This window comes from Pagrus pagrus (genome assembly GCF_965226575.1).
Source record: "Pagrus pagrus genome assembly, chromosome: 12".
NCBI classification, from domain to species: Eukaryota; Metazoa; Chordata; class Actinopteri; order Spariformes; family Sparidae; genus Pagrus; species Pagrus pagrus.
Genome location: NC_140196.1, coordinates 31,158,066 through 31,175,406, shown reverse-complemented (window position 1 = coordinate 31,175,406; position 17,341 = coordinate 31,158,066). Strand labels below are relative to the sequence as shown.

At 42.8% G+C, this 17,341-nt stretch overlaps 1 protein-coding gene across 2 annotated transcripts in view; it reads left to right on the top strand.

Annotated features, from left to right (window-relative positions):
* LOC311266480 (phospholipid phosphatase-related protein type 4-like) overlaps window positions 1–17,341 on the top strand; it is a 160,855-nt gene that overhangs the window by 87,230 nt on the left and 56,284 nt on the right. For both annotated transcript variants that reach the window (XM_084368855.1, XM_084368854.1), the window contains exons 3-4: window positions 12,228–12,351; window positions 12,551–12,746. In XM_084368855.1, coding sequence (XP_084224981.1) covers window positions 12,228–12,351; window positions 12,551–12,746 — 320 coding nt within the window. The remainder of the gene's footprint in view (window positions 1–12,227; window positions 12,352–12,550; window positions 12,747–17,341) is intronic.

Here is a 17,341-nt window from a genome sequence, read left to right as displayed (position 1 = left end):
CCTCTATAGGTTCCCCGTCAAAATCTTTGAGTTTGTAAACGGGGTAGACGCGGAATGCATTCAGATACGTTAAAGAGCTCGTCGGAAAAGCTCTGCTCGTACTTTTTATCAAATACGCCTCTCAGTTTAGATATTCTCACCAGATCCCCCTGCTTAAAATTAAGCTTAAACTTTTCTTTGTATCTGAGAGGAAAAGAACCGTACAGGTTTTGGAAAACTTGAGGTGTATTTTCAACCGTGACCTGCAGAGGGGTCATTTTTATACTCTTGTGGTAGCTGTTGTTGTAACTTTTGACCAGATCCTGCAAAACGTCCGAGTACCTGAGTGTATTTTTGGCTGTAAAATACCTCCACATTCTCGTTTTCAACGTGCGGTTAAATCTCTCCACCACCGTGGCTTTCAGATCGCATCCTGTGGCAAAGTGAATAATGCCGTGTTTCTTCATCAGGCTCTTAAAATTTCTGTTGAAAAACTCTTTACCGGCGTCTGTCTGTAACTTTTCAGGGCTCTGACTCTCTAGCAAAACAGATTCAAAGGCCCTGACGACCTAAGGGGTTGATTTTCTCTTTAGAGCCCTTACGTAGGCCTTTTTTGAAAATACATCTATAACGGTCAAGAGATAATTGTAACCGTCGTTGTGCTTTACCAAAGCCTGCATATCGCAAAGGTCTGCCTGGAATTGAACCAGAGGTCGGGGTACAAACACTCTATTCCGGGCAAAATGTACTCTGGCCGGTTTATGGAGAGTATAAGTGTCCTGCTCTGAGAGGAATTCTTTGACTTTTTCAATCTTTACTTTTTTACCAGTTTCATCCTGCACAGCCTTGTGTAGTCTCACCCCAACAAAACTCCCCGGGTGAGAGGGGTTATAATACACTTTTTTCATGACACGTTTCTCAGACATGTTTACTCCATGCCTCTTGAAAGTTTATGAAAAAACAACAAACGTGTTGACCCGTTTATATATTTTTTATTCACATTGTATCAAAATAGATATCAAAAGCAATACAAGTGACCGTACCAAAATCAACTAACAAGAGTTAAAAAAAATCTAAACAAGTGACATTAGAAAAAACAAGAGTTAAAAAATCTAAGCAAAACAAGTGACGTTAGCAAAACCAAGTAACAAGAGTTAAAAAATCTAAGCATTTTAGAAAATATATGCATTACATGAACTAAAAAATCTGTGCATTAAACTACATTAGAAAATCAACTATCAAGAGTTTTAAAAAATCTAAGCAACTGACGTTAGCAAAACCAAGTAACAAGAGTAAAAAAAAAAATTAAGCATTTTAGAAAATATATGCATTAAATGAACTAAAAAAATCTATGCATTACAAGAGCTAAAACTATGCAATAAAAGTAACATATTGAAAAAAAAATTAAAAACAGTCAGATTGAATGACAGCCAGGGCTCTCCTCAGTACAGAGCTATCAAAGGTGTCTCCGAGAGTAATGTGTACCTTTCTCAATTCTGCCAAGACATCTGTTGGGATGTTGTTTTGTACACGCTGACTTACTAAATCTACAAACAAAGCATACAATGTAAATAAATGTCCCAAGTGCGTGGCGTTTGTCTCTCTAAAATATTTGGTTAAATGTTGACGAAAGTATACAGTCGTCAACTAGCGTCAAGGCGCTGTCTACAAGCGTTTCCCAAGGTGTCTGCACAGAGTGAGATCGGGCCAACTCCAACATCTTTTCCATTTGAATAACCTCCGTGTCTCTAAACAGAGAGCAATTTGTTTTGTTTTTGATAACATGATTCAAAACAGAGACTAAACGATTAACAATCATGTGTTCTTCTACACAGGTCAGCATTCTTTGAGGAAAATTCCCCATTTTTTTTTTTTTTTACTTGTTTTCAGCAGAGTTACAACATTTACTTAAACATTACCCTAGGTGCTAGCATGGTATCATCAGGTCATCCTCCACCTCCTGCTCCACTGGTTTGTTTTCCCATATCTCAAGGGACCTTGCTAACATGAATTGCTTAGCTTTGTTGTCACCCACCATTTGCTCAAGTAGAGTTTTTATTTTCTCACTAATGCAAGTGGCAAATTTCAGATCATACAGAAAAGCTTCCACGATCCCGTAGATTCTGCATTCAGAGACGTAAAGCTGATGTGTCGCCAAAGCGTACGTGATGGCGGGGATGATTGTAGTTTTCAAAAGTCTTTTGTTCACTTGTTCAAAATGTGACAGGTAAAAGTAGTCGGCCTCTTCATCCAAACACGGGTGCTGGTGCTGGCTAGGATGATTCACCACACAACCATTGCATTTTTCCTTTCGATACGACAGCAGAACATGCTCCAACACATACACCACCACAGATTTCACAGTGTTCATGAGAATGGCGGTCAGATACCCTTCAGTCAGGTCCTCATCCGAGTACTCTGAGACTTCCTCTACCATACCCGAGTCCTCAGAGTCATCCTCTTCCTCGGAGTCGTCCTCTCGTTGCTCGGGTGATGGTGGTGGTGGTGGTGTCGGTGGTGGTGATGCCGGTGATTGTGCTGGAGCCGCCAACGTTTGAGAGTCAGTCAAAGGCTCTGGACCGCTCTCTTCCTGAATGGTTGATGATAAAGAAGAATAAGATCTGCACAGTACTGCAGGGGCCGACAAACATCTAAACAACCTTTTGTGGTACTTTGGAAACGGACTACTAACCCTCCTCCGTTGTGATAGAGCTGTACGCCTGGGTTTACGCACCCCACCCGGTGGACTCGGTGGATTCCTTCTGACTCCGAGGTCAGAAGGAGGCGACGAAGGAGAAGGTGGTGGTGGAGGAGGAGGAGGAGGAGGAGGCGATGAAGGAGAAGGAGGTGGTGAAGGAGGAGGAGACGGCAGCACCAGCAGGGTTTCCTGAGAGGTCATCTTGAGGCAGTAGTGAAACAGATGCAAGATCTAGCGTCTTTTAAACATGTTAGATGGTGAGGAGGGAGGGAGGGAGGGACTCTTGATTGGGTGCTGTAGAAAAAGAAGGAGTGTCTACGTTTTACAAAACCCTTTTCACCCACATGATGTCTGTAAAGGCCCGGCTGGCTACAAACAGTAGTCTAAGCTTCTCCCCATTTTCCTCCATCACTTTCAACCATTCCCTGAGAGGAATGCGCAATGCTGTCTGAAATACACCACATTCGCTGCTAAAGTACTCCAGGACAAAATCATCCTGAATCTTCTCTGCTTCCACGCGCTCCTGATGGCTAGCTCTAAGGTACCATCTGCTAGAGGCTGAACTTTTGGTCTCCCACACCATGTTGGATACAATTGTGTTCCCGGCTCTTTTTCTCTCCTCGCTCTGTCCATTTTGAAGGGCTTCTGGTTTCAGAGTGGTTGAACCCAACAGGCTCAAGACAGACCAGTCTATGGAGGTGAGTGTGACCTTGAACCCAGAAGGGTTATAACTCTCGCCTTTTTTAAGCTGGTAGAAACACGCTTCCTTTGCACTGTAGTTGAACCCGTAACCCCAAAAACCACCGTCCTGCAACGGCCATTCTTTGTGGAGAGCCTCCGGCGCGGGCATCTGAATGCGACGCAGATGTGATAGTCGCTTCTTTGGTGCTCCCCATACTTCCCGAAAGCATGTCAACGGTGTTTCAGAGAGCACCACGTTCAGAGTACGGCGTTTTACAAGATCCAGTTTCCATTGCTCTGGTGATGTAGAATCTCCGCTTGTAGCATCAACTTCCAATTTCATCGTCGCAGGTGTTTTTGCGTATCTTTTTTGCATTTTCTGTTTCCAATGCAAAGCTGTAGAATCTTCACACATCGTGTCAGCCGGCTGGATATTTTCCTGTTTTATCTCTTTTCCCTCCGTTTGAGTTGCAATGTGTCTTGTCAACATTTTTTATTTTATTAAAAAATACTTCTTGCTGTCTTGAAAACTTTACTTTCTTAAAAACCATAGCACTGATGACATCACCCCCCTCTCTCATTGGCTCAACATCAGATGCTCTAGCTTGTGACGTCAAACACTCTCATTGGCTCAACGTCGGAGGCATGGATGGGGGCGTGGTTTGCATAATTGACCTGTCACTTTGACGAAAGGTATATTATATACTCTCTACCATTTAACATCTTGCTCATTCTTGAGAGTGGGGTCTTTCCAGAGTCTGTGACATGACACAGTTAAAGTCTGGAGGAGTCCAGTACTTTGCTGTTATAGAAAGTTGAAAACAGTTTTTATAAAGACCGGGTCATCCAGATACATTTTGTCCAGGTGAAGGAAGCTGAACTGCTGCTGGTGAGTAAGGAGAATTTGTAGACTCAGTGTTTAGGCATTCTGTGAAGAAAGTTAAGTGAAATATTTAATCTTGTCTAGATACTTTTTGTGTCAGTTGTTGTGAGACCATTGAAGTTAAGTAGCTATCAAGTGAGTTTCTGTCAAGCCAGGTGTGTTGAATAGGTTTGATTGCTGTGCGGAGCTAAGTCCGCATGAGGTAAATCTAGCCCATAAAGGCTAGTCACTACAGTGTCAGCTGCAGCGTCAGGACAGTCAAACGAAGATTTAGGGAGTCTCTCTGCGGGAGTCTGTCGAGGAAGTCTAAGTAACTCACTTTCCACCACCATTCGCAGCCATGGGTCCCTGCCAATCCCAGTCAGGACATCTAACCGGAGGAGATTTCACCGGAGACCCATTGCTCGAGGCTGTAACCCAGCCAATCTCTGCTACCTAACATTCTCCACCGGTACTGAACTAGGGCTATGGAACTGCCAGTCTGTAGTCAAGAAGGCGGATACTATTTCAGTCTATGCCTCTCTGCAGATTCTCCACTTCCTGGCCCTCACAGAGACCTGAATCACTCCAGAAAACACTGCCACTCTAGCTGCCCTCTCAACCGCCTACTCATTCTCACACTCCCCGAGACAAACAGGTTGAGGAGGAGAAACTGGACTCCTCATCTCACCCACGTGGTCCTACCAGGTCCTTACCCTCGACCACCTACCCAGATCTGCATTTGAATTCCACGCTGTCTCTGTCACCCTTCCTTTCAAAATTACCATTGTGGTGATCTATCGCCCCCCTGGTCCTCTCTGCGACTTCTATGATGACATGGACGCCCTCCTAAGCTGCTGCCCAGACTTTGGCACACTGCTCGTCATCCTGGGTGACTTCAACATCCCCCCAGAGAAGCTGCGCTCATCTGAATTCATCAGCTTCTTCTCCTCTTTTGACCTCACACTCTCTCCCTCTCCACCCACCCACTGGGCCGGTTACCAACTTGACCTTGTCTTCACAAGGTCCTGTAATACCTCGGCACTGTTACCCCGCTCACTGTGTCCGACTATCACTTTGTCGCTTTCTCTCTCCCCTTGAAGTCCTCCGCTTTCCTTGCCCCTACACCTCGCATGGTCACCACCCGCCGCAACCTGAAATCCCTCTCTCCCTCCACTCTCTCCTCAACTGTTCTCTCCTCACTACCATCCTCGGATCAATTCTCTCTACTGTCCACCGAGGAAGCCTCCTCCACTCTGTTGTCCTCCCTCTCCCCCTCTTTAAACGTTCCCTGTCCTCTCACCTCCCGACCAGCACGATCATCCCCCCCGGCTGTCTGAATCGCTGCGAACCAACAGATCGGTGCTACGAGCGGCAGAGAGAAAATGGAGAAAATCATCCTGATGACCTTACTCACTACCACCACCTCCTGTCTGACTTCTTATCAACTGTTTCAGCAGCCAAATCTGCCTTCTACCTGTCTAAGATCAACTCTGCCTCCAACCCCAGGAAACTATTCTCCGTATTCTCTCCACTCTAGACTCGGCTGACATCCGAAACTACAGACCTGTATCTCTTCTCTCATTTCTCTCTAAAACCCTGGAACGTGCTGTCTACAACCAACTGTCTTCCTACCTTTTGCAAAATGACCTCCTTGACCCTAATCAGTCAGGCTTCAGGACTGCTCACTCCACTGAGACGGCCCTCCTCACAGTCTGCTAAATGCCCTAAATGTAAATGTAAATGTAATCCTCATTTGGAGCATATACATTCATTAGGGATATCTCAGTCCCATCAATGGTTCCATTTACTAGAATACATCTGCCTTCAGTGTCCTTATTAGTTGCTGTGACTGTAAAACCTATTGATCTGTGCACTAAGATGGACACTCCTCTCTTTCTCCCTGACCTGTGTGAAGAGTAGTAGACTTTGTCTGCCCAGGATCTTTTTAACTTTTCATGCTCTATATCTGGGAGGTGGGTCTCCTGTAAAAATGCAATTTTGCATCTGGCTTGTCTCAACTGGTTTAAGGACTGTGGAGTCCTCTGACATTATAACTTACTATTTTAAGTGATCCCATAATTTAAGGTGTGTTTGATATACAATAGGGGGGAAGGTAGACATGAGGAGGGAAAGAAAGAGAAAAATAAACAAATAAACAAAAGAGAAAAAAAACAGCTAAAAGAAAAGGACATTGTCACTGCAGTTACTGAGAGTGAAGCATTGTAAAACATATTAGCATATGTGCTCTTCTGGAGCAGTGGGATCCCAGGGGAACACGGGATCTGAACTTTCAGGCAAAACAATCTTTTAACAGTCATGTAGAAACACAGACCAACCGATAACTAAGGTTAGGAGTTTCCGGGCCGGCCCTATTGGCTCCCAGGCCTAAGCTGGTTAACAGGCAGCTGTGCAAACCACCACTGTTCACTGTTCTCTACTAAGTAAGACTACTGCTTTTTAACAGTTTCAGGTTGAGCTCCTGTAGAACCTTATACATGTTATGTGATATGCATTTCCTAAATAGTGAAATAAAAGCAAATTAAACTACGTCTGAGATACTATGTTAAGGTATCTTCCCACAGCATATCATATCTATATGTCTCTGATCAGATATGTTAACCCCCATGCTGTACTCTTAAAAGAAAATGCTCTCAATGTCTTATAAGGGGTTAAAAGAGGCAGTAAAAAAAGGAAATAGCGTTACCTTCATTTGCGCCGTGGTTACATAGGCTTTATCTCAGTGCTTCCGTTTTTTCAATAAATTGTCATGGATATAGAAGTACTGTCTCTTGGCTGAATACTGGATCCTTTCAGTGTATGGACGGGATGGTGTCACTCTCCATCTTCTGCAGCTGAAGCTGAAGTGATATTTCTGTTGTCATATTCCATGGCCTTGGCTGGGTCCATGAATTCCCGGTTCTTGAATGTGATGCGGAGCTTAGCAGGAAATAGAAGGCCATAGCGGACACCCTGGTGGCCACAAAGTACTTTTTTCACATCGTTGAATGCCGCCCTGGCCTTCGCGATGCTGGCTGTGAAGTCCGGGTAGATGGATATCTGTTCTCCATCGAGTCGGAGAACAGTTGTTGTTGTTTTACTGTTTCACTTCTGTCACCAACCTAGGTGTCAAAATTGACCCACAACTCACTTTTGACACCCACATCAAACATCTTTGTAAAACATCATTCTATCACCTCAGGAACATTGCCAAACTCCGTCCAACTCTCACCCTGGCTGATGCAGAGAAGCTCGTCCACGCCTTCGTCTCCTCCAGGCTGGATTACTGTAATGCACTCCTCATCGGGATCTCTGGCAGGAACTTACAGAGACTGCAGTACATCCAGAACAGCGCTGCCAGGATCCTGATGAGGGTGCGCAAGTATGATCACATCAGCCCCATCCTCAAATCTCTCCATTGGTAACCTGTCCCACTCAGAATTGAGTACAAGGTCTCCCTCCTCACCCACCAGTGCATTCATGGACATGCCCCCCAATATCTCAAAGAACTCCTAACCCCCCACTCCCCTACACGCACCCTCCGATCCACAAATACAAACACCCTCAAAACCCCCAGAACCAAGCTCCGCACTATGGGTGACCGGGCTTTTTGCTCTGCAGCTCCAAGGCTGTGGAACGCCCTCCCAGACCACCTGAGGGCCCCACAGACCACTGATGTTTTTAAACGAAACCTAAAGACATACTTATAATTTTTGTACACTTTTCACTGTCTTTTTTAACTTTTCTTAACCTGTGTCCCTTTAAATTAAGCTTGTACTGTAGCACTTTGAGATTACTTAAATGTAAAGTGCATTATAAATAAAATGTACTATTATTATTATTATTATTTTAAAATCACCCTGGCTGATGCAGAGAAGCTCGTCCACGCCTTCGTCTCCTCCAGGCTGGATTACTGTAATGCACTCCTCATCGGGATCTCTGGCAGGAACTTACAGAGACTGCAGTACATCCAGAACAGCGCTGCCAGGATCCTGATGAGGGTGCGCAAGTATGATCACATCAGCCCCATCCTCAAATCTCTCCACTGGTAACCTGTCCCACTCAGAATTGAGTACAAGGTCTCCCTCCTCACCCACCAGTGCATTCATGGACATGCCCCCCAATATCTCAAAGAACTCCTAACCCCCCACTCCCCTACACGCACCCTCCGATCCACAAATACAAACACCCTCAAAACCCCCAGAACCAAGCTCCGCACTATGGGTGACCGGGCTTTTTGCTCTGCAGCTCCAAGGCTGTGGAACGCCCTCCCAGACCACCTGAGGGCCCCACAGACCACTGATGTTTTTAAACGAAACCTAAAGACATACTTATAATTTTTGTACACTTTTCACTGTCTTTTTTAACTTTTCTTAACCTGTGTCCCTTTAAATTAAGCTTGTACTGTAGCACTTTGAGATTACTTAAATGTAAAGTGCATTATAAATAAAATGTACTATTATTATTATTATTATTTTAAAATGTCCATGCAGTCCTGGTAGAAGTGCATTTTCGTGATTATAACCCGTGGTCTCCCATCCGGTCTTTTTGGTGCAAGACTGCGATGTGATCAGTCCACTTTAAAGACACTGTTCATCTGCAGCACCTCTCTCAGTAGTTTAGAGACCGCTGTGGCGGAACTTGAGCTTGGCTTTTCTGCCACTCATGCGATGTGGATGTTTCCTCTCCTAATCCTTCCCTCCAAATCCTCGCATCTCTCTTTCAATTCTTCAACCTGAGTATTGAATTTACTCACTGTGTTTTGCATCTCTAGCTTCGTCCGACCATGTAGATAACCCACCTTCCACCTCTTTGATGTTGATTTTCATTTGGTCCATTCCAGAGCGTATCAATATTGTGATGTTAGGTAATTCTGCTCTCATTGCCTCAATCTTCAGAGAATACGTTCTTCATTTCTTCAGGTATTATTGAGCCTATGTCAGCTCGCAGGGAGGAGAGGATTTCTGATTTCAGCGCGTCAACCTCCATCGCTGCGTGTTGTTGCCGGGTAGGTGATGTTTGACTGGGGTCATCTGATGCACTTTTCTCCGTGGATGCACCAGGCCTGTTGCTGGAGGACCTGTTGAACTTGAATTTCTGGAGTTTCGTCGTCATCAAAAATGGGTTTTCTGCACACTAATGTGTATGTCAATTCTAATCTTTTAAAAGTTGTTCATACAGAAGGTGCTGTTTATATTCTAAATTAATAGCCGCTCCACTGGAGCTCTGGAAAAGGCGTGTTACGCCATGTCTTGCTCTCTAGCGCCCCCCACAGCTTCTATTTTTGTAAAGACGTGTGAATGGCAAATAGTCTTTCTTTGTACAATGTATCACATGATTAATAAGTAGGCATCATGTGGTTATTTTGCTGGTAAAGTTCATGGATAAGATAAGATGATAAGATGTTCCTTTATTGATCCCCTTGGGAGAAATTTGCAGGTAACACAGCAGTACAGAGGGAAATAAGTAGCAGCACAAGAGTCTAAAATAATAGACAATAGTAAAGAGATATTGGAAGAATAAAATAACAATTTGAATACAACATATAATAAAAATTATTAGAATAAAGTAGGGCCGGGACTCGATTAAAAAAATTAATCTAATTAATTAGAGGCTTTGTAATTAATTAATCGAAATTAATCGCATTTTTAATCGCATATAAATATTTGACCTGAGAACAGTGAGAAGCAATTTTATTCATATGGGTTTTAGTATACCATTGAATAATGACTGAATACATAAGCTTAAGCAACAAAACATTGTTTCTTTTTTTTTCAAGGTGGTACTTAACCAAGACCAACAGACTAGGGATGCAAATTATCGATTAATTCATTAATCGTTAGTTGATGGACCTTATCAATCGATGAACGATTACCTGATAAGATGCGATTTTCCTGAGAACCTAAATTTAAGGGGAAAATTTAAGCTGAACATTCCTTATACAGGACTCTACACTAGTTTGTTAGTTTATTTTGAGAGCACAGCACAATGAAAAATGTTTAAGTAACACGTTATTTGGTAAATGGTCTTTCCTGCCACTACACTATGATGATTACTGTATTTAACTACTTAAATCACAGTAGCATAAACTGATTTGTTGAACTCAGCCTGATGTAAGTAAGGGATAATGTAATGTAACTATACATTATCCCGCTTATTACACGGCCTTACGAGTGAAATAAATAATAAATAATCACCCACAATGATTCAGCAGCGACAAGGATTGCTCGGTAAAGTTTTAACTTTCACTTTCACTTTCAAGGCCGGCCTGAGAGAGGAGCTGGACAGCGTGTTGTGGTTGGTGTAACGCGTTGAAAGTCCAGCTGTCTTGCTTATGTTGCTATATGTTGCCAGGGCGGATCAGAGCGCCGTCCCTAGCTGCTCTCATGTGTCCAGTCACAGACATGATCTGACGACTTTCAAGGCCGGCCTGAGAGAGGAGCTGGACAGCGGTGCTGTATTGCTTATGTTGCTATTGCCAGGGCGCCAGTGTTGGTGGCTTTTTAACTCGTTAAATAATTGTGCTCCAGTATAATCGGTACGCCTGAAACTCATCCAGTGAGAAACGTTCTGTGATGCAAAAATAAGTGCGATTAAATGCGTTAATTTTTTTAACACGTTAATTTTTGTGTAATTAATTAATCTTAATTAACACGTTAAAGTCCCGGCCCTAGAATAAAGATAAACATACTATATACAGTAACTGTCCTTGATGGACATGACGTGTGCAATATATAGTAAATGTGCCATCTTTTTCTTTGTTTTTTTAACACAGATCAGGGAGGGAACAGACTTTGGCACAACAGCCCTCTCCATCGAGTTCACTCTTGTTTTACCTCGGTTTTTATCACTCTCCCTCTTCACCTTCTCTGCGTCCTTCATCAGTGGCTTCTTTTTCTTTTGCAGTGTAGAGTTTCCACAGTAATTACAGTTGTTCCACCGTTACCTGGGGATAGTGGCCGGGGAAAACAATGCCTCTTCCTGTTTTGGTTACGTAATTGCAGTCTGGACAGCAGGGTTGAAGATCTCAATGTCCCAGACAAATGGGAGAAATTCAAGGGTCAAACATTATCTGTGTTTATTGAGCTTAAAAACAATTGATGGAGTCAGCCGATGGCGTGCATCATCAACCTGAGGCGTCAGTATTTGACAACCTGGGAATAAGACTCAACTGTCATTCTTACTCCACCTTTAGCACAGTTCAGATTGTGTTGAACAGGAACATTATGATCACAGAGATTTAAACATTTTTAGCTTTAACAAATTTTCCCTGTATAAAACTGATAAGCACCAGATTACGAAAACCCTGCTGGAGAGACAAACACGTTACACTGTGATCCAGGTGTGTTTCTGTGTGTACTAGATTCTACTGTAATGTGTTTTTACGGCTTTCAGCTGTAAGTCAAAGCCATATTTGAGATGTCACAAACACATGTATTAAAACAGACTGTGATAAAAAAAAAAAAAAAAACAGACAGGGTTTTCTTCCCTGTTAGAAAATATACAGCTCACAACATGTAAATGAAAAATGATGGTAAATAAATAGCAGGTTACAATAACTGTTTAACATGTAGTGCTGGAGCTACAGAAACTGGCATGAGGATAAAAGTATGATGTTTGAGACCTTCTATCGCTTTTCAAATGAATGTAGTACTGAAAAATGCAGACATTGAATATCTTTACTTATTTATTATTATTATTTATGCACATTGCATGACACAGTCATGCGGCTCTGTCTCACATGCAGCGCAGCACTGTATTGCACATGTGCTACATGCGATTTCATTCATGGCACAGTCAGATTTTTGCGTAGCACATGCAACTTTTGATCAAAAGTTCAGGGTTGTTTTACAATTTACCTTCTATTTATTGTATGAATAAACAAACAAAACGACTAACTGAGTTATTAGCCTTGATGTAAGTTCATGATCAGTGATCAGTGACAGGAATGTATCTGGTGATATCCGCAGCACTCACAATCTTTTCTTTGTCCTTGTCTGTGTGCAGATTCTGATAGGAGAGGCCATTCTGTACTGCTATCTATCCAGGAGGTCATCAACCACTGAGGCCAACATCAATGCTGCAGGCTGTAATTTCAACTCCTACATTCGCAGAGCTGTACGCTTCATAGGTAGGAGGACACATGCATTATTACCACCAATTATTATGCGCATGTATTTCATGACTGAAACAACCCACAACTGTAACAGCAACATAACTGTAACAAACATGTAGTCTGAGAATATTGGTGGATACAGAATACAATGAAATAAAATACTCATGACCTCTGATCCAGTGGCTGCGGTTTTGAAATGTGTTGTTTTTCACAGGTGTCCACATCTTTGGCTTGTGTGTAACAGCACTGATCACTGATATTCTCCAGCTGTCCACTGGTCAGCACACCCCCTACTGGTTGGATGTGTGTAAACCCAATTTGACCCACATTAACATGTCCACTTGTGATGAAGCTTTTATTCTGGAGGATATCTGCTCTGGACAGGACACTGGGCTCATCAATGCTGGGAGGTAAGGGAGGCTGCAGTCAGTGTGGGAGTGAACCAGTGAGTGTGTCAGAGGATGTGTGTGGGTGTTTGTAAGTGTGTGTTTATGGAGTCATTTTTGATGTTTTGTTTTAGCACACACACACACACACACACACACACACACACACACACACACACACGCACGCACACACACACACAAACACACACACAGGCTATAATCTTCCTGTAGCCTGCAGGCCTAGACTAGTTCTCTGCTGTTGTTATGGTTACAAATCTGCTCTCAGGACATGGACTAAAACACAGGATTGATGAGCTAGATAGTAGCACACTATGCACCACGCACGCCAAGGTCATGTGCTATAACATGGATTGGTGACAACATAGCTCTTCTACCATGACGAGATTTAGTGTTTCCCTTTTTTTCCTATCAAGACGCGCAGTTGTCAGTTAATATGCCCACAGAGCAGCCGACCTTCATGGTCAAAGTTGACTGATTCAACTTATCCACACACTAGAAAACAGTCCACCCTTAAAGCTGTTGTGACCTCCACTTGGGCTCATTCTAGTTCACTTTGGCGTAGAACGGTAACAGCCTGTACACTCTGCAAGTGTGTTCACTTGTTTTGATTGACATATTCAAAAAACATTTCAACAACAAAAACACCAAAAAAATAGATTTTGGCCTATTTTTGCACCAACAGAAGTTTGTAAGCCTGGTCCAGTTAGAGGTGGTTCAATGGACCCTTATGCCTTGGCCACACTTAACAACTTAAAATTCAGGTGAATGTGTTGTTTGATTTTCACAACTTTCTGTCTTGTAATCAGGAGTTTTACATTTATAGTGGTTTCGACACTACATGAGTGATCAGTGACAGGGGCTCACACACCACAAGATCACATGTGAGACATGGCACGGGAATGACGCCGTCCAAACAGTTAAAGTTGTTTGTTTGCTGATTTGCAGCAAGGATTATTTTCACACTGAAGACATGAAACTGTCTGCCAATATACTAAATTTAGCTCCCATTCCTTGTCAATGCAAACTGTCACAAAAAATTGCACAGTTGGTTTTGACTCACTAAATTTAGCTTTATTAAACATCAGGTGTCTGGCAGGAAATTCTTTTTAATGCATGATTCTGAACACAATGTTAGTTTTATGTTTTTAACAAACTTGGTTACCCCACGATAAGAGCAGCTGTTCACATTGAATGAAGCCTTCCAAACTTCTCTTTCATAAGTGAGACTAGAAAGCATAAAAAGGAGGAGGTGTTAGTATTCTGTTTAATGAGTTACCCAAATGAAAGCAGATGTTTTATGTAAATTTTTCTTCTTTTGAGTATGTGGCTCTTCAGTTAAACTCATCTTCTCGGGCTATATTTCTAAACATCTACAGGCCTCCTAAATACTGTACACATTCTTTTAATGACTTTGTTGAGTTACAGTCTCTTAACTGCACTGACTTTGTGTGTAAATTGTTGGTGACTTTAACATCCATGTTGACAAACCTGAGGACAGGTCTAGGGACTAAAGAACTGTCTTGTGTTCTTGATAACTTTGGACTGACTCGGCATGTGACACAGCCCACACACAACAGGGGCTACACCCAGACTTGGTTATCTCCAAGGGTCTGAATATGGTTCATGGAACAAGGTTCTGGTATCTGATGTTGCTCTCTGTGATCATTACTGTGTTTTCTTTGAGAGTGATATATCTGTGTACACAAATGTTCAAACTGAGGTCGTCTCAAAGCGCTACATCACTGAAAACACCAGTAACGTTCAGGCTTTCTCTTCCACACCTCCCATCTCCACATTCTCTGTCAATACCTTGTAGATCATTTCAGTTCTAAAATTACAAATGTCATTGATGCCATTGCACCAACTGAAGTGAAGGTGGTCTCTGGTGAGAAAGAATCTGCTGGAGAAATGCCACGCTGATCAATATGGAAAATCTAAATAGCGCATGGCCTTCTTATTAGCCATCTGAACTTCATGGAGGAGACTAGAATTATGCGCTCTAAGGAGTTCTACCTCCTGTTCTAGAGTTGTTTTGCTCTGAACAGCAAGGCTGGTTTGCGTGTGGAATATCAGAAGCAGACATCTTGGGATCTTGGGATGCGGTCTGCGCATCACACCTGTCCTTAATGTAACCCCAGTCCCATGTAGCTAGTAAATATTGACTGACAAATAATTAGGGTGTTATAGTACAATGGGACGGGGCCTGAGTTCGTCTAACAATGGCGCTATGTACCTGTGATAACGGATAGTGTTGTAAAATAACTTGGCGGTGCCTCCAATACTTTTTAAGAAGTAAACACAAAATTTGGTACTTCCTCTTTAAAATTAAAAGTTCCCTTTAACCTGTTTATCACTTATTTATCCAGAAAGTATCACCTTTGCAATTACAACACAGGATTTAGTTGAACAACAGGATTTGTTTATTACAAAGTTACAAATTAATCATTTGGAAATTAGTTAACGGTTCACTGTTGACCTTTAAGTATGCACTGATAACAGTATTCAAAACTCATACCGTGCTCTGGGAGGTTTGACCCACAAATGACTCCTGATGAACCCAAAGAGAAAAGGTAAAATCAAAATGACCAGGAAAACTCAAGTGTCCACAGCCCACACTCATACACACATTCACACAGGGCATGTAAATAAAGAAAAACGTTGCAGGCCTGGTCGAGGCTTGTGATCGTGGAGGCCAGAAACAAATGGCCGCTTCACTGGGTTTAACCAGCATAAACAAAAAGGCACGTGCAAAGTGTTATAGGTGTACTCACAAGTCCAACAACAGTCAGAGATGAAGATTGGGGGGGCAAAAGGCAAGGTGCAGTTCCAGCGGCAAGGGAATGGGGCGTGCAGCAACACAGGGCGGTGAACGTTCACCAATGTTAAAGTACAGCAGCTACAGTCTCTCTCCAATGGTCCAGGGCTCTCCCGGTCCTCACTCCTCTTATGGCAAATGTCCGGTCCTGAATCACATAATTCTTCTTAATAACTAAGCTACAGGCTAATTCATGGCGAAAAACCCACAGTACGTCTTAAACAAATGAGCAATTGCTAGCTGCAATGCATAATTAACAGTGTGAAAGTCTGTGAGCAGGCTAAGCTAAAGGCTAGCAGCGATTAGCAATTCAGCTCGTCTTTTACACATTACAATTAAACAACACCCCCGAGTACATCAAAACACATGTATTTACCTCGGGCAGCTTCTCAGAGTTCACACACATCGACCACAGGACGATTCTCCATCAGTCTTAGAAGTTAGGAGTGTTGTTATGTTACTTTTACAGTTTACAGCTATCCTGCTCGGACGCCAATCAAGCCACTTCTGCTGTCGCTAACCTTGCTGCGCATGTAGGTGACACTAAGCACCTCCTCCTTGAACAAGGTGAGGACAGGATTGGCTAAGGACTACAGACATACCAACAGAGATGAGAGAATAAAATATGCTTCACGGCCCCACAAACAAACATGGTTTCTGGTATCTGTGCAGACAACCAACTATGAATGACTTTTAGAACACCACTCTTTTTCTTCTCTGACTTTTAACTGTATATAGAATGAATGTTTTAACATGTTATAATCCAACACATTTTAAACACATTTACACAGTTATTTCTTAACAAAATAAACATTTTAATTTATGCATAGAAATGAATGAAATTAAGGACCACAGGGCTACATTAAGTAGGGACTCTATCTCTTCATTGCACTCACTGAGATTTACCCTGCTAATAACTTAAGGGCAGCCAGGTTTTACACTCTGTGCCAGGGAAGAAATAAATCGCTCTACACAGGGGTTCTCCATTGTTAAACAAGTTGTCCAACAACAATCAGTGTGGTTGGCTATGGTGTTGCTTTGGCAGACACTCTGTAGTGTAGCATGGGGGGAGTACACTAGCCTAACCAAACTGTGTTATGGCCTACACTATAGGGGGTAGCTTCCTGTGGAGGAGGGGTGGCTATGGCACAATCTAGTGGCTCTTGTGGGCAATACAGACTGGGGCCAATAAAGATAAACACAGTTTACAAGCGTAACTTTGCTTACCAAACTTTAAACTTGCACTAACTGGAATGCAGGGCAGTAACAGTCAGAGGATTGTCTCTTAACCCTTTAACACCGCCGGTCACCGGTAGGATTTTACATGCGTTGCTCTCATTGCCATAAATTCCTAGACGGTTGTGCTATTGACAAAATCAACGGTTCCTGAAAGCTGAGACTCTGGCCTCTGCACCCATATAGAGCTTATTATGGTAGGCTGTAGGTATCGCGAGATATCGCCGGGCACACACAGGCGAGCCAACAAGATTTTATGCACGTGGTTCTCATTACCGTAATTCCTTGACCGTTTGTGCAATCGAAAGCATTTAAACGGTTCCTGAAAGAAGAGACTCTGGCCTTTTCACTCATATATGGGTTATTACGGTAACACTTTTCTGTGCCCGCGGAGAGACAAAAGCACACAGAGAGGAGGAAGACGGAGAGGAAGACTGAGAGGAGAGAAGGACGGCAGATGCGGACATTTTCAGCAGTTTTTTATGACAATTGTGTGGCATATGAGCATAATTGTGAGCGCAAGACATGTCAAGAAAGTCATCAAGGG